This window comes from Salmo salar, chromosome 17 (assembly GCF_965601325.2).
Source record: "Salmo salar chromosome 17, fSalSal1, whole genome shotgun sequence".
Classification (NCBI taxonomy): domain Eukaryota; kingdom Metazoa; phylum Chordata; class Actinopteri; order Salmoniformes; family Salmonidae; genus Salmo; species Salmo salar.
Genome location: NC_138307.1, coordinates 43,405,478 through 43,422,621, shown reverse-complemented (window position 1 = coordinate 43,422,621; position 17,144 = coordinate 43,405,478). Strand labels below are relative to the sequence as shown.

The window sequence follows — 17,144 nt, the reverse complement described above, 5'->3', positions numbered from 1 at the left end:
GATTGTAGTCCCCCCCAGTCCTGTCTGGTGATTGTAGTCCCCCCCAGTCCTGTCTGGTGATTGTAGTCCCCCCAGTCCTGTCTGGTGATTGTAGTCCCCCCAGTCCTGTCTGGTGATTGTAGTCCCCCCAGTCCTGTCTGGTGATTGTAGTCCCCCCAGTCCTGTCTGGTGATTGTAGTCCCCCCAGTCCTGTCTGGTGATTGTAGTCCCCCCAGTCCTGTCTGATGATTGTAGTCCTCCCAGTCCTGTCTGGTGATTGTAGTATCCCCAGTCCTGTCTGGTGATTGTAGTCCCCCCAGTCCTGTCTGGTGATTGTAGTCCCTCCCAGTCCTGTCTGGTGATTGTAGTCCCCCCAGTCCTGTCTGGTGATTGTAGTCCTCCCCAGTCCTGTCTGGTGATTATAGTCCCCCCCAGTCCTGTCTGGTGATTGTAGTCCTCCCCAGTCCTGTCTGGTGATTGTAGTCCCCCCCAGTCCTGTCTGGTGATTGTAGTCCCAGTCCTGTCTGGTGATTGTAGTATCCCCAGTCCTGTCTGGTGATTATAGTCCCAGTCCTGTCTGGTGATTATAGTCCCAGTCCTGTCTGGTGATTATAGTCCCAGTCCTGTCTGGTGATTGTAGTCCCAGTCCTGTCTGGTGATTGTAGTCCCAGTCCTGTCTGGTGATTGTAGTCCCAGTCCTGTCTGGTGATTGTAGTCCCCCCCAGTCCTGTCTGGTGATTGTGAGGGTTGTTGTCCGATAGATTCCTCTACTAAATAGACTGTTTACAGACTGAATAAAATATTGACCTGGTGTCCATTTATAAGTGCAACACAGAGATTATATTAAAAAATGAAACAAGAAAACAACAGAAGCGTTAAAAACATATGAAAGCACCTAAAAGCTGTATCCTATTGCACAATTTAAATCATGATACAAAAAAGGGGGATTCATAATCAAATACACAAATGAACAGCATGAAAAAAGTGGAAGTGGATAATTGAGTCTTTAAGACCATAGTTAGTCATTTCTGAAGCAAACTCCTTCTGGTGCTGAAAGACAGAAAATACTATGATTGTTTTACGTTCCCAGAGCAGCCTCCCTCATGGTCACAGACTGAGTAACTGGAGTAGACGACAAAACCCCAATAAACACACAGACAAATGGAACGACTAAACCCCAGTAAACACACAGACAAATGGAACCACGACTAAACCCCAGTAAACACACAGACAAATGGAAACATGACTAAACTCCAGTAAACACACAGACAAATGGAAACACGACTAAACCCCAGTAAACACACAGACAAATGGAAACACGACTAAACCCCAGTAAACACACAGACAAATGGAACGACGACTAAACCCCAGTAAACACACAGACAAATGGAAACACGACTAAACTCCAGTAAACACACAGACAAATGGAACGACTAAACTCCAGTAAACACACAGACAAATGGAAACACGACTAAACCCCAGTAAACACACAGAGAAATGGAAACACGACTAAACCCCAGTAAACACACAGACAAATGGAAACACGACTAAACCCCAGTAAACACACAGACAAATGGAACGACTAAACCCCAGTAAACACACAGACAAATGGAACGACTAAACCCCAGTAAACACACAGACAAATGGAACGACTAAACCCCAGTAAACACACAGGCAAATGGAACCACGACTAAACCCCAGTAAACACACAGGCAAATGGAACCACGACTAAACCCCAGTAAACACACAGACAAATGGAACGACTAAACCCCAGTAAACACACAGACAAATGGAAACACGACTAAACCCCAGTAAACACACAGACAAATGGAACCACGACTAAACCCCAGTAAACACAGACAAATGGACCCACGACTAAACCCCAGTAAACACACAGACAAATGGAAACACGACTAAACCCCAGTAAACACACAGACAAATGGAACGACGACTAAACCCCAGTAAACACGCAGACAAATGGAAACACGACTATACCCCAGTAAACACACAGACAAATGGAACCACGACTAAACCCCAGTAAACACACAGACAAATGGAACCACGACTAAACCCCAGTAAACACACAGACAAATGGAAACACGACTAAACCCCAGTAAACACACAGACAAATGGAAACACGACTAAACCCCAGTAAACCCCACCTCTTTAAGGAATACCTAGGATAGGATAAAGTAATCCTTCTAACCCCCCCCCCCCCCTTAAAAGATTTAGATGCACTATTGTAAAGTGGTTGTTCCACTGGATATCATAAGGTGAATGCACCAATTTGTAAGTCGCTCTGGATAAGAGCGTCTGCTAAATGACTTAAATGTAAATGTAATGTAAATGTAAACACACAGACAAATGGAACCACGAGGAAGGGACGGCTGCATAGCTGGATTCAATTTAAAGCGAATGTCATCAAAAGACGCAAAGCGAGAGACAGAAACTGGACTGGACACAACCGACTGCTGTTACAACACTCTGGATCGCTTCCTGCTGCTGTTACCCGGGAAACACTTCGCTTTCTGTTGTCATAACAACACTACTGTCTGTGTTGTCCCTCCGAAAGGTCAGAATTCAGAGGCGGGTGTCGCTGGGTTCAGAGGTCAGATAGACAGCGGAGCTGGACTTGGGTCGGGCCTGACCTTCTCCCCTGTTGTTGTTCACCTCTGACCCCCTGGTATCTGTGGAGATGACCCAGGTGGCTGGTCGCCAGCGCATCAGGGAGTACGGAGTCTTCACACGCTTCTTAATCTTCTCCCCTGTTCCCTGGTTCTGGACCAACACCTCCCCTGGAACACAAACACAGGGTTAAGGTCAGGCCGAGAGGGTTAGGGTCAGGCCGTGAGGGTTAGGGTCAGGCCGTGAGGGTTGGGGTCAGGCCGTGAGGGTTGGGGTCAGGCCGTGAGGGTTGGGGTCAGGCCGTGAGGGTTAGGGTCAGGCCGTGAGGGCTAGGGTCAGGCCGAGAGGGCTAGGGTCAGGCCGTGAGGGTTAAGGTCAGGCCGTGAGGGTTAGGGTCAGGCCGTGAGGGTTAGGTTCAGGCCGTGAGGGTTAATGTCAGGCCGAGAGGGTTAGGGTCAGGCCGAGAGGGTTAGGGTCAGGCCGAGAGGGTTAGGGTCAGGCCGAGAGGGTTGGGGTCAGGCCGAGAGGGTTGGGGTCAGGCCGTGAGGGTTGGGGTCAGGCCGTGAGGGTTGGGGTCAGGCCGTGAGGGTTGGGGTCAGGCCGTGAGGGTTGGGGTCAGGCCGTGAGGGTTGGGGTCAGGCCGTGAGGGTTGGGGTCAGGCCGTGAGGGTTGGGGTCAGGCCGTGAGGGTTGGGGTCAGACCGTGAGGGTTAGGGTCAGGCCGTGAGGGTTAGGGTCAGGCCGTGAGGGTTGGGGTCAGGCCGTGAGGGTTGGGGTCAGACCGTGAGGGTTAGGGTCAGGCCGTGAGGGTTAGGGTCGGGCCGTGAGGGTTAGGGTCAGGCCGTGAGGGTTAGGGTCAGGCCGTGAGGGTTAGGGCCAGGCCGTGAGGGTTAGGGCCAGGCCGTGAGGGTTAGGGCCAGGCTGTGAGGGTGCTCTGCTCACCCAGTGAGACCAGGTCTCTGGTGGTGAAGGACAGGTCCAGGGAGTTGGGTCTCTCCGGCCGCCGGCCTCCTTTAGGCTCCCTGAGCAGGGCTTCACCTCTCATGGTGACAGGGTTGGGCTCAGGTCCAGACAAGGAACCAGAAACAGAGCTCTCCCCCAGGGAGCAGGGGGTCTCTCCACTGGTACTTCCTCCTGCTCCCTCCTCCTCTTCCTCTCCTCCCCCATCACTCTCCCCCTCTCCCTCCCCCAGTACCAGTCCATTGTTTTTGTTGTTGTTGTTGTTGTTGTTGTTGGGCCGTGCGTTAGAGGAGTGGACATCTGGTTGTCCCGTCTCTCTGCTCAACAGTGGTTGGTGTTCGTCTGGGCTGGCAGTGATCAGCCCCAGCTGTCCATCCTCAGAGCTCTGGGGGTTCGTATCAGTGCCCTGAGTTAGAGCGAGCCCCACCGTGCTGCTGGCGCCCCCTGCTGGCAAGGACCCGGCCGCGTGCCCGTTCACGGAGAGGTCCCGTAGGACCAGCAGGTTGTTGGTGGCGCTGACCCGGTGGGGCTCGGAGACGGCGGTGACGTTGGACACGGCGTTGGTCTTAGCTCCGCCCTCTACCTGTCGTAGGTTGGACTTGCCGTGGCGACCGAATTTAAACCTCAGAGAGGATGAGTCTTTCTTCGGCGGCTTAGTGCGGAGCAGCAGGCTGGAGGGTCGTTTGGGGAGGTTCTGCTGCTTGGGGAGAGGGAACGCGGCGGGGGGAGACGCCTCGGCAGCCATCTTGATGAAGGGGAAGAGCAGGGAAGAGGAGGCGGGGCTCAGCAGGTCCGGACAACAGAACTGTTTCTGGCTGTGTTCCATCAGGTTCTCATCAGAACTCTCCTTCAGGTTCTTATCCACCTCCCTGGGGTCCAGCTTGGTGGTCTCCAGATCCTCCTGGGTCAGGGTCAGGTGGAGGTTGGGGTCATGACCCTGGCTGGACTCTGAGATGAAGGTCATGGTGGTGAGGGCAGAGGAGGTTCCAGCGGAGGGGCTGCTGGGTAGACGGGCGTGAGCCGCCTGCTGCCGCTCGTAGTTTATCGAGTTCCTGTTCTTCTCTCCCGCCACGCCTCCATCTCTCATCCGGCCACTCAAAGCGGAGGAGGCGTCGCTCTGTGTATTCTTAGCCATGCCTTCCTGCTCCTCGATGTAGGACGAGGCGGGGTCAGGGCCGGACTTTGGCCCCATGCGGTTTCTGTTGGGGCCACAGACGCGTTAACAACACAACATGTACTTACTACCAAGGAGGACTACAAGGTGGGTGTCGTTGTGGAGTGAGGTGCAGCTGGTATTAGTAGGTATGAGTGTAAGGTTAGGGTGTGTGTGTGTGTGTGTGTGTGTGTGTGTGTGTGTGTGTGTGTGTGTGTGTGTGTGTGTGTGTGTGTGTGAGTGTGAGAGTAAACAACAGGTGGAGACTAACCTATCATTATACAGTGAGGTACAGCTGCTACCAGTAGGGTTGAGTGGAGGGTGTGTATAATCTATACCTATCATTATACAGTGTGGTACAGCTGCTACCAGTAGGGTTGAGTGGAGGGTGTGTATAGTCTATACCTATCATTATACAGTGTGGTACAGCTGCTACCAGTAGGGTTGAGTGGAGGGTGTATAGTGTCTATACCTATCATTATACAGTGAGGTACAGCTGCTACCAGTAGGGTTGAGTGGAGGGTGTGTATAGTCTATACCTATCATTATACAGTGAGGTACAGCTGCTACCAGTAGGGTTGAGTGGAGGGTGTGTATAGTCTATACCTATCATTATACAGTGAGGTACAGCTGCTACCAGTAGGGTTGAGTGGAGGGTATATAGTCTATACCTATCATTATACAGTGAGGTACAGCTGCTACCAGTAGGGTTGAGTGGAGGGTGTGTAAAGTCTATACCTATCATTATACAGTGTGGTACAGCTGCTACCAGTAGGGTTGAGTGGAGGGTGTATAGTCTATACCTATCATTATACAGTGAGGTACAGCTGCTACCAGTAGGGTTGAGTGGAGGGTGTATAGTGTCTATACCTATCATTATACAGTGTAGTACAGCTGCTACCAGTAGGGTTGAGTGGAGGGTGTATAGTCTATACCTATCATTATACAGTGTGGTACAGCTGCTACCAGTAGGGTTGAGTGGAGGGTGTGTATAGTCTATACCTATCATTATACAGTGTGGTACAGCTGCTACCAGTAGGGTTGAGTGGAGGGTGTGTATAGTCTATACCTATCATTATACAGTGTAGTACAGCTGCTACCAGTAGGGTGGACCGTGGGACTGACGGACTTGGTCTGGTCCCAGATCAGCAGGAGTTCAGCCATGCGCTCCTCTGCACACTGAGCCGTCAGCCTGGCCTCAGCATCCTGGTCCCAACAGTCCTCCATGGTCTCCTTCAGGGAACGTACCGCCTGGGAGAAGGTTACAGAGGTTAACACACACCACACCACACCACAATACACCACCACACCACACCACAATACACCATACCACACCACAATACACCATACCACACCACAATACACCATACCACACCATACCACACTACACCACAATACACCATACCATACCACACCACAATACACACACCACACCACAACACACATACACCACAACACACCACACCATAACAACACACACAATACACACCACACCATACCACACCACAATACAATACACACCACACACACCACACCACAACACACACCATACCACACCACACCACACCACAGGTCTCACCAGGCTGTTCTCCTTCCAGGCCTCGGGGAACTTGGGTCTCTGCTTCTCTCTGGACACCAGGACCTGCATGTCCTCAAAGGAAGGGTGGTTCCCTGCCTCGGCCTGGAACGCTACCTGGAAGTCTGGAACGGATTCTCCTGAAGAGGAAAGAGGAACCGAAGCAGAGCGAACATTAAGGTGGATGTTCAATACTGTGATTTGGCAACGAGGAACCGAAGCAGAGCGAACATTAAGGTGGACGTTCAATATTTGTGTTCAGGGGTTAAGTTTCTCTGGGCTACCGAGTGGCGCAAGCGGTCTAAGATCGGTCTGTCACTACAGACCCTGGTTAGATTCCAGGCTGTATCACAGCGGTCTAAGATCGGTCTGTCACTACAGACCCTGGTTAGATTCCAGGCTGTATCACAGCGGTCTAAGGCACTGCATCTCAGTGCTAGAGGCGTCACTACAGACCCTGGTTAGATTCCAGGCTGTATCACAGCGGTCTAAGGCACTGCATCTCAGTGCTAGAGGCGTCACTACAGACCCTGGTTAGATTCCAGGAACCGAAGCAGAGCAAACATTAAGGTGGACGTTCAATACTGTGATTTGACAACGAGGAACCGAAGCAGAGCGAACGTTAAGGTGGACGTTCAATACTGTGATTTGACAACTAATTGTGTTCAGGGGTTAAGTTTCTCTGGGCTACCGAGTGGCGCAAGCGGTCTAAGATCGGTCTGTCACTACAGACCCTGGTTAGATTCCAGGCTGTATCACAGCGGTCTAAGATCGGTCTGTCACTACAGACCCTGGTTAGATTCCAGGCTGTATCACAGCGGTCTAAGATCGGTCTGTCACTACAGACCCTGGTTAGATTCCAGGCTGTATCACAGCGGTCTAAGGCACTGCATCTCAGTGCTAGAGGCGTCACTACAGACCCTGGTTAGATTCCAGGCTGTATCACATCCGGACGTGACTTGGACTCCCATAGGGCGGCGCACAATTGGCCCAGCGTCGTCCGGGTTTGGCCGTCATTGTAAATAAGAATTTGTTCTTAACCTGTTGGGTCTAGGGGGCAGCATTTGCACGTCTGGATAAAAAAAATGTACCCGATTTAATCTGGTTACTAATCCTACCCAGTAACTAGAATATGCATATACTTATTATATATGGATAGAAAACACTCTAAAGTTTCCAAAACTGTTTGAATGGTGTCTGTGAGTATAACAGAACTCATTTGGCAGGCAAAACCCTGAGACATTTTCTGACAGGAAGTGGATACCTGATGTGTTGTATTGAGTTTAAACCTCTCCCATTGAAAAACACAGGGGTTTAGGAATATTTTGGCACTTCCTATTGCTTCCACTAGATGTCACCAGCCTTTACAAAGTGTTTTGAGTCTTCTGGAGGGAGATCTGACCGAACAAGAGCCATGGAACGGTGATGTCCCATTAGACACCTGGCGCGCTACTTCATGTTGGGTACCCTCGTTCCAATACGTTATAAAAGGCTATGCATTCGTCCACCTTGAATATTATTCATGTTCTGGTTAAAAAAGGCCCTAATGATTTATGCTATACAACGTTTGACATGTTTGAACGAACGGAAATATATTTTTTCCCCTCGTTCATGACGAGAAGTCCGGCTGGCTTACATCATGTGCTAACGAGACGGAGATTTTTGGACATAAATGATGAGCTTTTTTGAACAAAACTACATTCGTTATGGACCTGTGATACCTGGAAGTGACATCTGATGAAGAGAATCAAAGGTAATGGATTATTTACATAGTATTTTCGATTTTAGATCTCCCCAACATGACGTCTAGTCTGTATCGCAACGCGTATTTTTCTGGGCACAGTGCTCAGATTATTGCAAAGTGTGATTTCCCAGTAAGGTTATTTTTAAATCTGGCAAGTTGATTGCGTTCAAAAGATGTAAATCTATAATTCTTTAAATGACAATATAATATTTTACCAATGTTTTCTAATTTTAATTATTTAATTTCTGACGCTGACTTGACTGCCGGTTATTGGAGGGAAACGATTTCCTCAACATCAATGCCATAGTAAAACGCTGTTTTTGTATATAAATATGAACTTGATAGAACTAAAAATGCATGCATTGTCTAACATAATGTCCTAGGAGTGTCATCTGATGGAGATTGTAAAAGGTTAGTGTATCATTTTAGCTGGTTTTATGGTTTTGGTGACCCTGTCTTTGACTTGACAAAACATTACACACAACTCTTGTAAATGTACTGTCCTAACATACTCTAAATTTATGCTTTCGCCGTAAAACCTTTTTGAAATCGTAAAACGTGGTTAGATTAAGGAGATGTTTATCTTTCAAATGGTGTAACATAGTTGTATTTTTGAAAAATTTGAATTTTGACATTTATTTGGATTCAAATTTGCCGCTCTTGAAATGCACCTGCTGTTGATGGAGTGCACCACAGGTGGCACGCTAGCGTCCCACCTAGCCCCAAGAGGTTAACTGACTTGCCAAGTTAAATAAAGATTAAATTACAAAAAAATCCTGGGAAGAGGTCAGTACACCTCATGAAGGTCTCCCAGTAGACGAGGTCAGGGTAATTACCTGGGTTATTACCTGGGAAGAGGTCAGTACACCTTATGGTCTCCCAGTAGACGAGGTCAGGGTTATTACCTGGGTTATTACCTGGGAAGAGGTCAGTACACCTCATGAAGGTCTCCCAGTAGACAAGGTCAGGGTTATTACCTGGGAAGAGGTCAGTACACCTCATGAAGGTTTCCCAGTAGATGAGGCCGAGGGAGTACATGTCCACCTGCTTCAGAGCCGACTCACAGTCCCTCAGGTTCACCGCCCCTTCCAGAACCTCTGGGGCCATGTAGCGGACTGTACCCACCTGGAGAGAGACAGAACCAGTGTTATAATACTACACTAACCCTCCAGAACCTCTGGGGCCATGTAGCGGACAGTACCCACCTGGAGAGAGACAGAACCAGTGTTATAATACTACACTAACCCTCCAGAACCTCTGGGACCATGTAGCGGACAGTACCCACCTGGAGAGAGACAGCACCTGTGTTATAATACTACACAAACCTTCCAGAACCTCTGCGACCATGTAGCGGACTGTACCCACCTGGTTTCAAAGGGTTCTATGGTCTCACCTCACTGATGACATGGGTTTCAAAGGGTTCTATAGTCTCCCCTCACTGATGACATGGGTTCCAAAGGGTTCTATGGTCTCTTCTCATCTCACTGATGACATGGGTTTCAAAGGGTTCTATGGTCTCCACTCACTGATGACATGGGTTTCAAAGGGTTCTATGGTCTCCCCTCACTGATGACATGGGTTTCAAAGGGTTCTATGGTCTCCCCTCACTGATGAAAGGGGTTCCAAAGGGTTCTATGGTCTCCCCTCACTGATGACATGGGTTTCAAAGGGTTCTATAGTCTCCCCTCACTGATGACATGGGTTTCAAAGGGTTCTATAGTCTACCCTCACCTCACTGATGACATGGGTTCCAAAGGGTTCTATGGTCTCCCCACACTGATGACATGGGTTTCAAAGGGTTCTATGGTCTCCCCTCACCTCACTGATGACATGGGTTCCAAAGGGTTCTATGGTCTCCCCTCACCTCACTGATGACATGGGTTCCAAAGGGTTCTATGGTCTCCCCTCACCTTACTGATGACATGGGTTCCAAAGGGTTCTATGGTCTCACGTCAGTGATGACATGGGTTCAAAGGGTTCTATAGTCTCCCCTCACTGATGACATGGGTTCCAAAGGGTTCGATAGTCTCCCCTCACTGATGACATGGGTTCAAAGGGTTCTATAGTCTCCCCTCACTGATGACATGGGTTCAAAGGGTTCTATGGTCTGCCCTCACTGAAGAAATGGGTATCAAAGGGTTCTATAGTCTCCCCTTACCTCACTGATGACATGGGTTCCAAAGGGTCTATGGTCTCCCCTCAATGAAAAAATGGGTTTCAAAGGGTTCTATAGTCTCATCTCACTTATGACATGGGTTCCAAAGGCTTCTATAGTCTCCTCACACTGATGACATGGGTTTCAAAGGGTTCTATAGTCGCCCCTATCCTCACTGATGACATGGGTTCCAAAGGGTTCTATGGTCTCTCCTCACCTCACTGATGACATGGGTTCCAAAGGGTTCTATGGTCTCCCCTCACCTTACTGATGACATGGGTTACAAAGGGTTCTATGGTCTCACCTCAGTGATGACATGGGTTCAAAGGGTTCTATAGTCTCCCCTCACTGATGACATGGGTTCAAAGGGTTCTATAGTCTCCCCTCACTGATGACATAGGTTCCAAAGGGTTCTATAGTCTCCCCTCACTGATGACATGGGTTCAAAGGGTTCTATAGTCTCCCCTCACTGATGACATGGGTTCCAAAGGGTTCTATAGTCTCCCCTCACTGATGACATGGGTTCAAAGGGTTCTATAGTCTCCCCTCACTGATGACATGGGTTCAAAGGGTTCTATGGTCTCCCCTTACTGAAGAAATGGGGTTCAAAGGGTTCTATTGACTCCCCTCACTGATGACAAGGGTTCTATGGTCTCCCCTCACTGATGACATGGGTTTCAAAGGGTTCTATAGTCTCCCCTCACTGATGACATGGGTTCCAAAGGGTTCTATGGTCTCCCCTCATCTCACTGATGACATGGGTTTCAAAGGGTTCTATGGTCTCCCCTCACTGATGACATGGGTTTCAAAGGGTTCTATGGTCTCCCCTCACTGAAGAAATGGGTTCCAAAGGGTTCTATGGTCTCCCCTCACTGATGACATGGGTTTCAAAGGGTTCTGTAGTCTCCCCTGACTGATGACATGGGTTTCAAAGGGTTCTATAGTCTCCCCTCACCTCACTGATGACATGGGTTCCAAAGGGTTATATGGTCTCCCCTCACTGACGAAATGGGTTTCAAAGTGTTCTATAGTCTCCCCTCACTGATGACATGGGTTTCAAAGGGATCTATAGTCTCCCCTCACCTCACTGATGACATGGGTTCCAAAGGGTTCTATGGTCTCCCCTCACTGATGAAATGGGTTTCAAAGGGTTCTATAGTCTCATCTCACTGATGACATGGGTTCCAAAGGGTTCTATAGTCTCCCCACACTGATGACATGGGTTTCAAAGGGTTCTATAGTCGCCCCTATCCTCACTGATGACATGGGTTCCAAAGGGTTCTATGGTCTCTCCTCACCTCACTGATGACATGGGTTCCAAAGGGTTCTATGGTCTCCCCTCACCTTACTGATGACATGGGTTACAAAGGGTTCTATGGTCTCACCTCAGTGATGACATGGGTTCAAAGGGTTCTATAGTCTCCCCTCACTGATGACATGGGTTCAAAGGGTTCTATAGTCTCCCCTCACTGATGACATAGGTTCCAAAGGGTTCTATAGTCTCCCCTCACTGATGACATGGGTTCAAAGGGTTCTATAGTCTCCCCTCACTGATGACATGGGTTCCAAAGGGTTCTATAGTCTCCCCTCACTGATGACATGGGTTCAAAGGGTTCTATAGTCTCCCCTCACTGATGACATGGGTTCAAAGGGTTCTATGGTCTCCCCTTACTGAAGAAATGGGGTTCAAAGGGTTCTATTGACTCCCCTCACTGATGACAAGGGTTCTATGGTCTCCCCTCACTGATGACATGGGTTTCAAAGGGTTCTATAGTCTCCCCTCACTGATGACATGGGTTCCAAAGGGTTCTATGGACTCCCCTCATCTCACTGATGACATGGGTTTCAAAGGGTTCTATGGTCTCCCCTCACTGATGACATGGGTTTCAAAGGGTTCTATGGTCTCCCCTCACTGAAGAAATGGGTTCCAAAGGGTTCTATGGTCTCCCCTCACTGATGACATGGGTTTCAAAGGGTTCTGTAGTCTCCCCTCACTGATGACATGGGTTTCAAAGGGATCTATAGTCTCCCCTCACCTCACTGATGACATGGGTTCCAAAGGGTTCTATGGTCTCCCCTCACTGATGAAATGGGTTTCAAAGGGTTCTATAGTCTCATCTCACTGATGACATGGGTTCCAAAGGGTTCTATAGTCTCCCCACACTGATGACATGGGTTTCAAAGGGTTCTATAGTCTCCCCATCCTCACTGATGACATGGGTTCCAAAGGGTTCTATTGTCTCCACTCACCTCAATGATGACATGGGTTCCAAAGGGTTCTATGGTCTCCCCTCACCTTACTGATGACATGGGTTCCAAAGGGTTATATGGTCTCACCTCAGTGATGACATGGGTTCAAAGGGTTCTATAGTCTCCCCTCACTGATGACATGGGTTCCAAAGGGTTATATGGTCTCACCTCAGTGATGACATGGGTTCAAAGGGTTCTATAGTCTCCCCTCACTGATGACATGGGTTTCAAAGGGTTCTATAGTCTCCCCTATCCTCACTGATGACATGGGTTCCAAAGGGTTCTATGGTCTCCCCTCACTGATGACATGGGTTTCAAAGGGTTCTATAGTCTCCCCTCACTGATGACATGGGTTTCAAAGGGTTCTATAGTCTACCCTCACTTCACTGATGACATGGGTTCCAAAGGGTTCTATAGTCTCCCCTCACTGATGACATGGATTTCAAAGGGTTCAATGGTCTCACCTCACTGATGACATGGGTTTCAAAGGGTTCTATAGTCTCCCCTCACTGAAGAAATGGGTTTCAAAGGGTTCTATGGTCTCCCCTCAGTGATGACATGGGTTCCAAAGGGTTCTATGGTCTCCCCTCACTGATGACATGGGTTTCAAAGGATTCTATAGTCTCCCCTCACCTCACTGATGACATGGGTTTCAAAGGCTTCTATGGTCTCACCTCACTGATGACATGGGTTTCAAAGGGTTCTATAGTCTCATCTCACTGATGAAATGGGTTCAAAGGGTTCTATAGTCTCCCCTCACCTCACTGATGACATGGGTTCCAAAGGGTTCTATGGTCTCCCCTCACTGATGACATGGGTTCCAAAGGATTCTATAGTCTCCCCTCACCTCACTGATGACATGGGTTTAAAAGGGTTCTAGTCTCCCCTCACTGATGACATGGGTTCCAAAGGGTTCTATGGTCTCCCCTCACTGATGACATGGGTTTCAAAGGGTTCTATAGTCTCCCCTCACCTCACTGATGACATGGGTTCCAAAGGGTTCTATAGTCTCACCTCACTGATGACATGGGTTCCAAAGGGTTCTATGGTCTCCCCTCACTGATGAAATGGGTTTCAAAGGGTTCTATAGTCTCATCTCACTGATCACATGGGTTCCAAAGGGTTCTATAGTCTCCCCACACTGATGACATGGGTTTCAAAGGGTTCTATAGTCTCCCCTATCCTCACTGATGACCAGGGTTCCAAAGGGTTCTATAGTCTCCCCACACTGATGACATGGGTTTCAAAGGGTTCTATAGTCACCCCTATCCTCACTGATGACCAGGGTTCCAAAGGGTTCTATGGTCTCCCCTCACCTCACTGATGACATGGGTTCCAAAGGGTTCTATGGTCTCCCCTCACCTTACTGATGACATGGGTTCCAAAGGGTTATATGGTCTCACCTCAGTGATGACATGGGTTCTATAGTCTCCCCTCACTGATGACATGGGTTCAAAGGGTTCAATAGTCTCCCCTCACTGATGAAATGGGTTCAAAGGGTTCTATAGTCTCAACTCAGTGATGACATGGGTTCAAAGGGTTCTATAGTCTCCCCTCACCTCACTGATGACATGGGTTCCAAAGGGTTCTATAGTCTCCCCTCACTTCACTGATGACATGGGTTCAAAAGAGTTCTATGGTCTCCTCTCACTGATGCCATGGGTTCCAAAGGGTTCTATGGTCTCCCCTCACTGATGACATGGGTTCCAAAGGATTCTATAGTCTCCCCTCACCTCACTGATGACATGGGTTTAAAAGGGTTCTATAGTCTCCCCTCACTGATGACATGGGTTCCAAAGGCTTCTATAGTCTCCTCACACTGATGACATGGGTTTCAAAGGGTTCTATAGTCGCCCCTATCCTCACTGATGACATGGGTTCCAAAGGGTTCCATGGTCTCTCCTCACCTCACTGATGACATGGGTTCCAAAGGGTTCTATGGTCTCCCCTCACCTTACTGATGACATGGGTTACAAAGGGTTCTATGGTCTCACCTCAGTGATGACATGGGTTCAAAGGGTTCTATAGTCTCCCCTCACTGATGACATGGGTTCAAAGGATTCTATAGTCTCCCCTCACTGATGACATGGGTTCCAAAGGGTTCTATAGTCTCCCCTCACTGATGACATGGGTTCAAAGGGTTCTATAGTCTCCCCTCACTGATGACATGGGTTCCAAAGGGTTCTATAGTCTCCCCTCACTGATGACATGGGTTCAAAGGGTTCTATAGTCTCCCCTCACTGATGACATGGGTTCAAAGGGTTCTATGGTCTCCCCTTACTGAAGAAATTGGGTTCAAAGGGTTCTATTGACTCCCCTCACTGATGACATGGGTTTCAAAGGGTTCTATAGTCTCCCCTCACTGATGACATGGGTTCCAAAGGGTTCTATGGTCTCCCCTCATCTCACTGATGACATGGGTTTCAAAGGGTTCTATGGTCTCCCCTCACTGATGACATGGGTTTCAAAGGGTTCTATGGTCTCCCCTCACTGATGACATGGGTTTCAAAGGGTTCTATAGTCTCCCCTCACTGATGACATGGGTTTCAAAGGGTTCTATGGTCTCCCCTCACTGATGACATGGGTTCCAAAGGGTTCTATGGTCTCCCCTCACTGATGACATGGGTTTCAAAGGGTTCTATAGTCTCCCCTCACTGATGACATGTGTTTCAAAGGGTTCTATAGTCTCCCCTATCCTCACTGATGACATGGGTTCCAAAGGCTTCTATAGTCTCCCCTCACCTCACTGATGACATGGGTTCCAAAGGGTTCTATAGTCTCCCCTCACTTCACTGATGACATGGGTTCAAAAGGGTTCTATGGTCTCCTCTCACTGATGCCATGGGTTCCAAAGGGTTCTATGGTCTCCCCTCACTGATGAAATGGGTTCCAAAGGGTTCTATGATCTCCCCTCACTGATGACATGGGCTCCAAAGGGTTCTATAGTCTCCCCTCACTTCACTGATGACATGGGTTCCAAAGGGTTCTATAGTCTCCCCTCACTGATGACATGGATTTCAAAGGGTTCAATGGTCTCACCTCACTGATGACATGGGTTTCAAAGGGTTCTATAGTCTCCCCTCACTGAAGAAATGGGTTTCAAAGGCTTCTATGGTCTCACCTCAGTGATGACATGGGTTCCAAAGGGTTCTATGGTCTCCCCTCACTGATGACATGGGTTTCAAAGGGTTCTATAGTCTCCCCTCACCTCACTGATTACATGGGTATCAAAGGCTTCTATGGTCTCACCTCACTGATGACATGGGTTTCAAAGGGTTCTATAGTCTCATCTCACTGATGAAATGGGTTCAAAGGGTTCTATAGTCTCCCCTCACCTTACTGATGACATGGGTTCCAAAGGGTTCTATGGTCTCCCCTCACTGATGACATGGGTTCCAAAGGGGTCTATAGTCTCCCCTCACCTCACTGATGACATGGGTTTAAAAGGGTTCTATAGTCTCCCCTCACTGATGACATGGGTTCCAAAGGGTTCTATGGTCTCACCTCACTGATGAAATGGGTTTCAAAGGGTTCTATAGTCTCCCCTCACTTAATAAATGGGTTTCAAAGGGTTCTATAGTCTCCGCTCACTGATGACATGGGTTTCAAAGAGTTCAATAGTCTCCACTCACTGATGACATGGGTTTCAAAGGGTTCTATAGTCTCCGCTCACTGATGACATGGGTTTCAAAGGGTTCTATAGTCTCCCCTCACTGATGACATGGGTTCCAAAGGGTTCTATAGTCTCCCCTCACTGATGACATGGGTTCAAAGGGTTCTATGGTCTCCCCTCACTGAAGAAATGGGTTTCAAAGGGTTCTATAGTCTCACCTCAGTGATGACATGGGTTCAAAGGGTTCTATAGTCACCCCTCACCTCACTGATGACATGGTTACAAAGGGTTCTATGGTCTCCACTCACTGATGACATGGGTTCAAAGGGTTATATGGTCTCCCCTCACCTCACTGATGACATGGGTTCCAAAGGGTTCTATGGTGTCCCCTCACTGATGACATGGGTTCAAAGGGTTCTATGGTCTCCCCTCACCTCACTGATGACATGGGTTACAAAGGGTTATATGGTGTCCCCTCACTGATGACATGGGTTCAAAGGGTTCTATGGTCTCCCCTCACTGAAGAAATGGGTTTCATAGGGTTCTATAGTCTCACCTCAGTGATGACATGGGTTCAAAGGGTTCTATAGTCTCCCCTCACCTCACTGATGATATGGGTTACAAAGGGTTCTATGGTCTCCTCTCACTGATGACATGGGTACAAAGGGTTCTATGGTCTCCCCTCACCTCACTGATGACATGGGTTCCAAAGGGTTCTATGGTGTCCCCTCACTGATGACATGGGTTCAAAGGGTTCTATGGTCTCACCTCACTGATGACATGGGTTTCAAAGGGTTCTATAGTCTCCCCTCACTGATGACATGGGTTTCAAAGGGTTCTATAGTCTCCACTCACTGATGACATGGGTTTCGAAGGGTTGTATGCTCTCACCTCACTGATGACATGGGTTTCAAAGGGTTATATAGTCTTCCCTCACTGATGACATGGGTTCCAAAGGGTTCTATAGTCTCACCTCACTGATGACATGGGTTCAAAGGGATCTATAGTCTCCCCTCACCTCACTGATGACATGGGTTCCAAAGGGTTCTATAGTCTCCCCTCACTTCACTGATGACATGGGTTCCAAAGG

The 17,144-nt window shown here is 48.6% G+C and overlaps 1 protein-coding gene across 1 annotated transcript in view; it reads right to left on the bottom strand.

Annotated features, from left to right (window-relative positions):
- Positions 1–781: 781 nt before the first annotated feature.
- LOC106574976 (bone morphogenetic protein receptor type-2) overlaps positions 782–17,144 on the bottom strand; it is a 145,614-nt gene continuing 129,251 nt past the window's right edge. The window contains exons 9-13 of the mRNA XM_045699655.2: positions 9,014–9,161; positions 6,296–6,432; positions 5,786–5,967; positions 3,546–4,762; positions 782–2,774 (exon numbers count right to left, since the gene is read on the bottom strand). Coding sequence (XP_045555611.1) covers positions 2,560–2,774; positions 3,546–4,762; positions 5,786–5,967; positions 6,296–6,432; positions 9,014–9,161 — 1,899 coding nt within the window. The 3' untranslated portion in view covers positions 782–2,559. The remainder of the gene's footprint in view (positions 2,775–3,545; positions 4,763–5,785; positions 5,968–6,295; positions 6,433–9,013; positions 9,162–17,144) is intronic.